General features: G+C 37.2%; 1 protein-coding gene and 1 pseudogene across 8 annotated transcripts in view; both read right to left on the reverse strand.

Moving 5' to 3' along the window:
* Tmem62 (transmembrane protein 62) overlaps positions 1-12035 on the reverse strand; it is a 34480-nt gene that overhangs the window by 2453 nt on the left and 19992 nt on the right. For all 8 annotated transcript variants that reach the window (XM_003475717.5, XM_063249568.1, XM_063249566.1 and 5 more), the window contains 3 exons: positions 11431-11515; positions 6311-6415; positions 746-864 (listed from right to left, as the gene is read on the reverse strand). In XM_003475717.5, the coding sequence (XP_003475765.2) occupies positions 746-864; positions 6311-6415; positions 11431-11515 (309 nt within the window). The remainder of the gene's footprint in view (positions 1-745; positions 865-6310; positions 6416-11430; positions 11516-12035) is intronic.
* On the reverse strand, positions 1582-6301 carry LOC134476205 (V-type proton ATPase subunit G 1-like; annotated as a pseudogene).

A 12035-nucleotide genomic window follows, 5' to 3' on the forward strand; every position in this document is an offset into this window, starting at 1 on the left:
AAAAATCATAATCAGTTTTTTTTTTTTGTCTTTTTCTTTTTTATCGGTACCAGGGATCGAACTCACGACCACATACTTGCAAGGCAGGCGCTTATGCCGCTGAGCTAAATCCCCAGCCTCCATAATCAGTTGTTTTGTTTTTGAGACAGTCTTGCTGTGTAGTTCAGGCTGGTCTTAAATTCACTTATGTAGCCCAGGCTGGTCTCAAACTCCCAGCGACCTTCCTGCCTCAGCCTCCCAAGTGCTAAGATTACAGGTGTGTGCCACCACATCCGGCTTTTTTCATCATCAGTTTTGGTTTACTTGGCGATGCATAATTTAGACTATAAGTCCCTTATTTCATTTTTTGTTAATGAAAAAACAATGAAACCACAAACACCTCTTAAACGTCTATCAGTGCTGAATTTCAAGATGTATTTTAAATGTTTACACAAGAGTAGCGGAAGTAGGGGCTGGAGATTTAGCTCAGCGGCATAAGGGCCTGCCTTGCAAGCAAGCAGTCGTGGGTTCTATCCCTAGTACCGATAAAAAGGAAAAAGACAAAGAAAAAAAAAAAAGAGTAGTGGAAATAAAGATGAAGCAAGGAAAAGCATCTGCTATTGGAGACTGCTCTGAAAATAAAGTAAGAACGATGATCTATGGTAGCTTTAGATTTTTTTTTTTTTTTTTTGGATTTAACTCATAACGTTATGCTGTTAGTCCAACCAGGCCAAAATGTTCCTAAATTGTATTTCTGACTTCTTACCTGAAGAATTCCAACTATAAATGTCATATTGCCTTGAAGGAAATGTCCATTAACAAATATTCCAAATGAAAAGCAGCAGCCCAATTTGCCATCAATGATTTCACCAAAAAACCATGGTCCTAAGAGAAGCAATGGACAGAAAAGGAATAAGTTAAATATCTAGGACTTTGATTACATATATCAGAGAGACACTGATAGGAATAATAACTAATTATATGTACGCATTTCATTTCATAGCACTTTTTTCCTTGCTAACCTTTATGTTGCACTGGATATCCTGTTTGCTCCATATGTCTCGTTTTTAACATTGTCCAATTACATGTTCTATCTTTTTTATGTGTGTGTGTGGTACCGGGGATTGAACTCACGACCTTGCGTTTGCTAGGCAGGCGCTTACACTGCTGAGCCAAATCCCTGGCCCTACATGTTTTATGTAAAACAGATATGCAGCTTATATATTCCAAAAATAGACTGCATCACATTCATGAAATTTTAAATATTCTACTGCAATAACCTCAATATAATGTTTTAGCATCTCCTTTAAGCACATAAGTAGTCTTCTACTGAAGCTAATTTTGAGATAAAAATTGAGATTTACTCCTTAAAGTAATAAAACCTGAACAACTTTGATAATAATGCACTCATGAGGCCCGGCATAGTGGTGTATTCCTATAATCCCAGCATTTTAGAGGCTGAGGCAGGAAGACTGACATGAGTTTGAGGCAGCTTGGACTACACAATGAATTCAAGACCAGGCTGAACTATATAGAAACAAACAAGGGCCAGAGATATACCTCTCTGGCACAGAGCCTGCCTGTCAAGCGTGAGGTTGTGAATTTGATTCCTGATACAAAAAAAAAAAAAAAAAAAAGCCCAAAAACAGGGGCCAGGGATTTAACTCAGTTGGTTCAAGTGCTTACCTGCTAAGTGCAAGGTCATGAGTTCAATCCCCGGCACCAAAAAAAGAAAAACAAGCACTCGTGTACTACTCTTTCTTACTAATATAATGAATGTATTGTAACTTTTCTCATTTACCAACAGTCATTAATTACAGACATTCCTTGTTTAATGACCAAGTTTTGTTCTTGTGACTAGGCCCCTAAATGAGGAATTCTATTTAGTAGTATGTATATTACAATATTAAGAACAAAGAAATGGTCAAGGGAAACTCCAATTTGATTGATGTCTTGGCTTTTATTTGCATAATTTTATATGTAATACTGTAATGAACAACAACATAAAACTACAGTACTCTGTAGTTTAATCAACAACAACAAAAAAGGACAGGTCCTGAGTTCAAGTGGCAGGTCACAAGTCTGAACAGTAGACTTCAGTCATTAATTCTGAACAGTCATTGTTATGGATTAAAAGCTGGTGGTTAACATCAGCTGAATTAAATCACCATGGTGCTGAGTATAGATGGCCCACTTGAGGAAAGTTGCCAGCATAAAATGAGACATGGAGAAGAAAAGTTGACATGTGAGTTCTCCTAAATGATATTGTTTGGAGCCACTGGTGCTCCTCGAGGAGGATGTCATGGCTAGCTTCCCTGATAAGAATTCAGCCATCACTATTGGAAGAGCTCAAGACTTACTAAGAGTGACTGTGGTTCATTTTGAGGGAGCTCTAGTTCTTACATTGAGCATCGCTTCATGGCTTCAGAGGGGAAAATGTGTGCTGTTTAATTTCCAGAACTTTGTCATGCTGGCTTCCTGATATGTTTTCATCATCCAAGGAGCTTGGGATCTCATTGTCACTGAGGACAGCTGTGGTATTTTTCGAAGGAGCCTTGGTCCTTATTTTGAACATTGCTTCTTGTCTCCAATGTAGAACCCTCAAACTACTGGCACAGATCCTTCATCTCACTGGCAGAGACTTTCTAGCTTCCTTTGCTGACCTCTGGACCTTCCCTGTGCAGACCTTTTTTCTTTTTTTTTGGATGACAAAGTCTTTACTTTTACTTGGAAATGATTGGTACACCAAAAAACAAGTTCTTGAGTCTTATGATCTAGTAAATTGTTTTGTTTTCTTTTGCACTGAGACAGGGTCTCACGACATAGCCCAGGCAGGCTTGTATCGTACCATGTAGCCCAGGCTGACCTCAAACTATGATCCTCCAGCCTTACTCAGCTTCCTGAGTGCTGGGATTACAGGCATGCACCACCACACCCAGCTCATCTAGTAATTTTGTTTAAAAAAAACTAAGTGCAGCCTAAGCAGGTATATTCATATACATTGTTCTAATCCTTCCTCAGAATATATTACTTTAAGTCTGATTGCTGTTTCACACAAGTTGAAGATAACTATTTACTACTTTTTCATAGATAAAGCCACTGACCTTCAAGAAAGTGTAATGGGAAAAAAGTTATTTCATCCTTTCCTTTAAGAACTGTTTTTTGGGGCTGGGGATTTAGCTCAGCAGCATAAGCGCCTGCCTTGCAAGCAGGCAGTAGTGAGTTCGATCCCTGGTACCGATAAAAACAAAAAAGACAAAAAAAGACAAAAAAAAAAAAAAAAAAAAGAACTGTTTTTCTTCCTACTAAATCTAAGAAAGAAAATGTCAATACTGATATTATGTTGCTTGAGCTAAAAGGTACAGGAAAACAGGCAATCTATATTCATTACATTTCTAAGAAATATGAGGTAAAAAGATGAAATCTTTGAAAAGGTCCATGTTAGTCCAAAGAAGTTAGATATGCTACTCTCCAAAAGTGAAGGGAACTATTATTATACAGAACAAGAAATAATTTAATGCATTTCATAAGAATAGAAATAGACTTTGCTAAAGCTTCATATTCCATGAGGGCATCTCCAATGCCAATCCACAGAATAGGTGCTTCTTCTATCCATCGAAGTGGTAGTTTTCATGGATTTCTGGGCGGATGCGCAGACAAAGGCCAAGAGGTTATCCAGGACCTCTTCCCTGTTCTGCTGGAAGTAGCTCTGGAGGACGGCCATCTTCTCCTGGTCTCCTTCTCCACTTCACGGCTCAGCTTCCATGGGATCCTAAGGCCGCAGCTTCCTTAGCCTTGAATCCTTTCTTTGTCTGCGGGCAGTACTGTTCAATCTCAGCGTGAGCTGCTGCTTTGGCTTGCTTCAGTCTTCAGTTCTTTCACTTGCGGGCCTCAGACACCTTCTCCACGGCCCACTTCTCAGCTAGCAGTAGCTGCTGAATTCCTTGAGACTGGCTGGTCATGGCTGTGGCAGCTCACAAGGCCAAGTGAGCAGCCTGAACTGAAGATACAGTACTGCGGAACCCAGATCCTTTAAATAGACTTGCATTAGTCATGGGCTCTAGGCCTCCAGTTGGACTTGCAGGAGGCATTGTCTTGAGCTCTAGGTCTTCAGCTGGACTCATGCAGGACACTGTTATAGGATCTGGGCCCTTGGCTGGATTTTCTAGGTCTTTAGTGTTGTGGACAGATTTCCTGCACTTTCATGTATTTAACTCTGGGTGATCATCATAAAATAATACTATAAATTCTGTGTCGTGTATGTAACTGTTCTCCTTGCAACCCCTGATTACAACAGTCATTAAGTGGGGAATACCTGTGCTTTGTACAGCAACTGTATAATCAGTATTAACATGAACAATTTAAATTTTTTTTAATTTTTCAAGTAGAACATCATGCTGAATTTTCTTTGCTTTTCATTATTATTTACTGCCCCTTCTTAATGTCTGGGTTTCTGGAACTACTACATTGTCAAAACTAGTAAGAGACAGTCAAACTTCCTCTCTCAAAATGCAAATATCATAATTTACTCTCTTTAAAAAGTCATAGGCAATTTTCTTATATATACATTATAACTTTTTGAATAAAACAACTTCTGCCCCTTTAACTTTTTTCCCAACACAGAAACCAAATTATTTGCTTTGCTCCCTACTGTAAAACAAGTGTCAAAAACATCTTCAACTTCTAACAAGAGAATTTATCTCCAAAAGACACATGTTATTGCTTGTCATATGAAAACATAGCGTCATATTTTTAGTTTATTCTCTGGTAAAAATTACTAGTAAGCAAAATCCAATTTGTAAAACAAAGACTAAGACTAGGTAACAATAGATAAACTCTCCAGGCATGGTGGCGCACTCCTGTAATTGCAGCACTGGGGAAGCTGAGACAGAAGGATCATTGCAAATTTGAGACCAGCCTGGGCTACAAAGTGAGCCCAAGGCCAACTTGAACTGCATAGTGAGACCCTATCTCAAAGACAATAACAAAAAAAAAAAAAAAAAAAAGACAAACTACTCCTAGTTGACTTTTAGTCTCTGAGGAAACTGAGTAAGTCTAAAAGAACTTGCTGTACTTTCTTCCACAGCTAGCTTGGCTTTTATTCGCATAACTTTATATGCAATACTGTCATATATAACAACATAAAACTACAGAACTCTATTGTATAGTTCAATTGGCAAAAACAACAGTACTGTATAAACAAGGTGTACTGTACAAAATGACATTGAGACGCTGTAAAAAAGATATACAGAACTGTACAAAAAAAGTACAGGTCATAATAATCTGCCCAACAGATAATCTCAGATATGCCTGAACTCACAGCTCACCTCAGTTTCTCTCATTTTTGATGCACATTTTTAAGAAACACACATTACTAAATATTCACTTAACTATGGACAAAGTATTGTGCTTAATGGAGAAAATAAAAATGTGATAAACTAGAGGGTAAAACTTTAAGGCATTCTAAGAAGGTTACTCTGAGGAGGTAGCATTTAAACTGAAATTCAATCTTCTACTATGTTTCTATCTAACAATTCTTCAATAATCTTCTCAGCACCCTTATGTTAATTTGGTGTTGACTCACTAGGTGAGGTGGTACACAACTGTAATCCTGGCACTCAGATGGCTGAAGATGTGTTCAAGGCCAGCCTGGGCTCTACAGTGAGTTCAAGGCCAGCTTGAATTATATAGCAAACCTTGACTGAAGAAAAAAAAAAGAAGAAAGATAGAAAATGCTAGCTGTGGTGGTGCACACCTGTAATCCCAATACTTGGGAGACTGAGGCAGGAGGATTGGTGCAAGTTCAAAGCCAGCCTGAGCTATAGAGTGAAACCCTGTCTCAAAAAGAAAGGAAAAAAAAAAAAAAAAAAGACTTCTAAGTTGGTGTTTACTGCTCCTTTTAAAATTTTTTTTTTATTTAGAGAAAAAAAGCAAAACAAAAAATAGAATACAGAATTTCAAAAAAACAGTAAGAAATCACTAGTTGATAAATTATATATTATTATCTTAGAATTAGTTGCTCAAGTCACAAAATCAAAGCATAATTTTTTTGTAGATCTTAGATATACATATTGATAACATCATCACAGGGAATTTATATTTGCACAAGGTATGTCTTGCTGTTTTTACTTTTCCCATTCCCGTATGCTATCTTCAACTCTTCTAAATGCATTTTAAACATGTAATGTATTTCAAAAAACCCTACATCAGGGAATAAGGACTCATGTGTCATTTATTATACCTCCATGAGTCTAAGTTATTCTGTTATCAAAATTTGCAACATATTGTTTAGAAGAATTCTTCACAATCTCAAATTTATTAACTTACTTACCCAGCACTGTATAAAGGGTCAGCAACAATACAGAATAGTAGAATATGTCGATTTTGCTCAAGACATGAAGGGAAAATGAAGTAAGATTTATAAATCCTGGAGGTTCTAAACAGGATAAATTCATAAAAAAAAAATGTAAAGTTAACTTCTTTATATCGTTTTCTATAAAACTTTGATGGGCTACCTATGGTATATTCAGCAAACACTTTGTTACATGGCAACTATGCAGATGATACCTCTTTACACTCAGAATCCCAGCACACCAATTTAGAATTACAGAGAGTAGAAAGCTCAAAGAAACGGTTTAGTTGTGAGACATTTTATATGCAAATGGACAAAAGGACATACATATAATTATTCATTTATATAGGTTTCTCATATTCATCAAGACCTTCAAAAGTCCTTACATTAGATCTATCATCACATAGCAACGTGGTTTTTAAAGGTGGGAGAAGTAGCATAGATTGAGAAAGATTTACAAGATGTAGCAACCAAATGTAAAATGTGGACTTTTGTTTGAACCCTGATTCGAGCAAATTGGTTCTAGGAAGATATTTTTTGAGGTAAGTGAAGAAAACTGAACAGGGACAGATATTGGATATTCAGGAATTATTCAGTTTTGTAGGTATGTTAGTGGCGTTCTGATTATATTTCTAAGAAGTTATTGAAAAGAAAAACAACTTTTATAGTGATACAATACTTGAGATTTAAGACACTCCAATAAAACGAGGGGAGAAGCTAAGCAAAATGTAATTGTTGGAACTCCAGTAATTTTTTTTTTTTTTTTTTGTCTTTTTCATTTTTATCGGTACCGGGGATTGAACTCACGGCTGCCTGCTTGCAAGGCAGGCGCTTATGCCGCTGAGCTAAATCCCCAGCCCCTAAACACCAGTAATTTTAAAGCTGAGTAATCATGTAGAGTCCATTATACTATTCTCTGTACATTCAATGTTTTTCTATAATAAGATATTTTTTAAGAAAAAATGAAGAAGAATAAGAAAGAATCTAATTAGGACACAGGGCCTTTTCCATTTACTGCGCCTGTTTTAAAATTTATATTCCTGTTCTGGGAGAACATGGCAGACAGATAACAGCAGCCACAGAGGCTCTCTGAGATTGCCAGCTTAGAATCTAGGAATGATACGGTGTGAGGAGTCCTAAGCAAGGGGAGATATACCCTGCCAACCCAAGAATCAACTAAACTTGAGAGAAACCAACTGGAGATACAATCTCAATGCTGTAACAGGAACAGATAAAATCTCAGCGTGGAAGCTGGAACCCGTGCCTCTGGAAGCCGCAATTTGAATTTCCTGCTGCAGCTGCTGCATCTCAACCAGCACAGCAGGGAGAGAGACACGAAACCTCTGAGAGCGGGAATCAGCAAATCAACTGGAGTTGAAAGCGGGACTGGCGGGGAGCCCTGCATCGACCTCCAGTGAGTGAGAAGAACGGGGACCCTTTCATAGACTAGGAGGCTCCAACAGAGGACATTCTGGGACAGGGCAGACTAACCAGAACAGGACACTGCAGTGACTTTAGTCACATATTCCCTTCTCAAGCGGGATTGGTAGCGAGCCCTGACCTGGGTGATGCTGTGGATTAAGACCCCAGTAGGCTAGCCCAAACCAGGTCCCAGTGCCTGGCAGTGCACCCTAGCAGTGAAGCCTTCAGTAGGTTGACCTGGAGAGACGGGCCCAGCAGAAGCTGCCCAGGTCTGTGTCTCCCTAGTACACTGCAGTGGGCAAGAGCACCTAGCCAGTGAGATTCAAACAAACTGTAACTGACAAAGAAAGAAATTGGGCCTCCTATATATGCCTGTATGGAAGGAACAAAAAATCTGAGAAGAGGAAGAAACAAGAAAGGGTCCTCAGCCCCCAATCCTGAGAACATTGATCCAGGAAAGGTAAATGCAAAGGAGAATGAGGACAGAAAACATGCAATATCAGACACGGCACCAACAGACATAAAGCAATATCTCTGGAGCCTCACAGACGAATTCAAAACTGAAGTATTTAACGAAGTAAAGCAAGATATAAGTAGAATAGTTAAGAAAAATGCTAAGCACCGCCCAAGAAAAAACAGATGTGGAAAGGAAGAACAGAAAAAAAAAAGGGAGAATTGTTTGATGGAGAAAATAGAGAAAACAGGGCTGGGGATTTAGCTCAGTGGCATAAGCACCTGTCTTGCAAGCAGGCGGTCGTGAGTTCAATCCCTGGTACCGATAAAAATGAAAAAGACAAAAAAAAAAAAAGAAAATAGAGAAAACATAGAATACGTGAAGCAGGTTCAAAGAGATTACCAGGAAACTAAAAACTCTACTGAAAGCTGGCATAACAGCTTGAAAGAAACTAAGGATAGATTATCTGAACTGGAGGACAGATTTGTAAGGTGGGAGCATGAAATGAAAAACTTCTTAAAAATAACAAGAAAACAAACAGCAATAATGCAAAGGCTAGAAGATGATAAGAGGATCTATAACTTAAGGATTAAGAACATAAAAGAAGTAGGGACACAAACAAATGGACTACAAAAGCTATTCACAGAAATAATCCAGGAGAATTTTCCTAATTTAACAAAAGGTAAAGATACTCAGATGTATGAGGCATACAGGACCCCAGCCACCTACAACCCAAACAGAGCTACATCCAGGCATATAATAATCAAAAATCCAGAAATATGATATAGGAACAGAATATTAAAAGCCATCAGAGACAAGAAACAGATGACTTCAAGGGAACACCCATCAGAATTACAGCAGACTTCTCAGCACAAACCATCAAATCACGGAGAGTGTGGGGGGAAATAATTCAAGCTTTGAAAGATAATAACCTCCAGCCAAGATTGATATATCCTGCACAACTGTCCCTAGAAATTGATGGAAAAACAAGGTGCTTCCAGGATAAAGAGGAACTAGAGGAATTTGCAATCCAATTCAATTCTACAGGGAATATTGCAGGATATTCTAAAAAAGAAAAATACCAAGATTCTAGAAATAGTGGCAGAGAGGCCACAATGAATGGAGCAGAAAGCGAAATGAAGACAAACTGACAACTAATGACAAAAAAAGAGCTCAACAGAAATGAGGCAGAGAAGGTTGGATGGTAGGAACAGCTATTTTGGAGAAAACAAGACATAATAGCTAGTGCTGATTTAATATCATCTTGTTTGAAGTCCCATCAAGCTTTTGTTCTTCTGTCTCCATCGGTCTTAACATGTTGTATCTTACTGGATTTTATTATATGTGATAATATAAACAAAAACTTTGATAGACAAGGAGATTATACAGAAATCATTGTTCATTTTCTGTTAGTTGATTCTAAATACCTTGTAATACTGTCATTCTCTTGAATGGTTTTACATTGTCTTGATATGTTTGGTGCTACAGTATACGAAGTTATACTCAAAGATTTCAAGGAAAGAGATACTATGGTAACTACTTTTATGTCAGGATTATCTTGTGGTGAAACACTATCTTGCTTAAATGGTTATGTTTTGACCTGTGCTGTTTTGTTGTTATGTCCTCTTTTATCTCAATCTCCTTTTTTTATTATTTACTTTTTCATTTTCATCCTTTTACTTAAGGGAAAAATAAATAAAATACAGGATATATTATAGTAACCCACTGTGATTTCCTATTAACTTGATTTGAAACCCTGTATTGCTCTCACCATCTTGTTTTGACTGATTTTCCTCTATTCTGTTTTGCTTGATAGTACCAAGTTTGAAAGTATAGGCAACAACTATGAAGACAATAAGATTCATTATGACGCCCATTCTGGTTGACTATTATCTTCTTTTGAAATCCTCTACTGTCTCAATGTTTTGATTTTATTGGTTTTGTTCTTTACTGTTTTATTCAATTTTATTATAACTGATGATATAGGCAATTCTTTTTAAGATAGCAAGAGCCATTATGGTAACCATTGTTGATCACCTTGTGTTTTGTTTTTACATTATGTATGTCCATCCTTTTGATTTGGCTGACTCTGTCCTGTTATGTCACATTTGATTTTACTCTCTTCAAAAAAAAGTAATAAGAACAGTGGGAGTAATAAAACCCAAAATGTGTAATTTTCATTGTACAAAAGAGAGGAAAAGAAAGTGCTCTAAAGGACATAACTGCATATATATTTAAGTGTATAAGACAGGTAACCATATTACTGAGTTTTATTGGATCATTGAACAGAACTGTTTGCAGTCTCACTGTTTGAATGTCCACTCTATATGCTTTAATTTTATAACTTGAACAACTATTTCTAAGATGACAATATGTCATCTATTAACTAGTGTCTGCCTGTTTATTTTTTCTGAAATTCTGTATAGCTTGTACCCTTTTTGTTTTTTTTCTTTTTTCTCCTTAAATAAAATTTAAAAAAATAAAATTTATATTCCTTTAAAAGTTACATATTAATAATTATTAATTAACCTTAATTATTTATTAACAGACCTCAGGTATCTGTAGACAACTCTGTAGCCTGGCAAATAGTTAAGGACACATAAAAAGATACGTTAGGAAAAAGGGATACCCTGGCAAAATCACCTTCTTACGATATCTCTATAGCCTGCTCTGTACATATTGTCAAGTTTTGATTACTGTCTTATCTTTATTTAAATTAATAGGGGTTTAAAAGGTATTTCATATATAAAATTAAATAACAGCATAAAGTCATTTTGTGCTTTAGTGTAAGTTTTCTCACATTCTGATTGAGCCTTATTTTATTGCCATGTAGCAACAAAAAAAAGATTTTTTTCTTCAAGATGACAGTATTATGAACCAAGTGTAGCAGCATACCTATAATCCTAGCTACTTGGGAGGCTGAGGCAGGAGGATCTTAGCTTAGTGCAAGCTAAGCCTAGGAAATTTAGCAAGATTCTGTCTCAAATAGGATAAAAAGATAGCAACTATTGCTCATGGTAGAGCATTTTCCCAGTACATGTACAAAACCAGGTACTAACATGAGGGTGTATATATATGGGAGGTGGGGGGAAGTTTGCATCATGTAGAAAGTATGAGAGTTTGAAGAATGTGAAGAACTCAGGTTAAGAAAACTTATACTGCTATTCATCATCTAGTCAGAGTGAGGGCATTGTGTGATACCTTAAAAGGAACCATGACTAACCTGTAAGCTCTGGATACGCTAGATACCTATATGTAATGAGAATGGAGAGCTGAATCAGCACAATCAGCACAAAAAGGACCCGGGCCTGCACAGAAAGAGATGTTAATGTGCAAACAGACACACAGGCACAACTTCAGTTAAGGCATTTATTTATTTTTTATTTTTTTCTTGAGATGAGGTCTCGTTATATAGTTCAGTCTGGCCTAGAACTCATTATGTAGTCCAGGCTGGCCACAAACTCACAGTGATCCTCCAGCCTCAGCGTCCCAAGTGCTGGAATACAGGCATTCACCACCATGCCCAGCAATGAAAGCTTTTACATTGGGCCCCTTAACAAAAATGGAAATGGCATTTCCATGGCAAATGACAAAATGGAAATCTTCATCATCTTCAGCTCCTGACTATAGCTCCTAAAGCCCCCGTAAATTTCTAAGTGGTAATAGTATTGTTATAATATAAAAACCAGTATTCAGTTTTTCCTCCCAGTTCCTGAAACTGCTCTGGAGTAGTGGGTAAAAGAAGTATCTTCTGTTATTAATGACAAATCTCTTTCAATCACACTTGAATTTGTGTTAATAAGATGACTTCTGGAAAGCCCAAAAGGA

Source organism: Cavia porcellus, unplaced genomic scaffold, assembly GCF_034190915.1.
Source record: "Cavia porcellus strain 051 isolate PalLab524CR breed Dunkin Hartley unplaced genomic scaffold, mCavPor4.1 scaffold_6, whole genome shotgun sequence".
Lineage (NCBI taxonomy): Eukaryota > Metazoa > Chordata > Mammalia > Rodentia > Caviidae > Cavia > Cavia porcellus.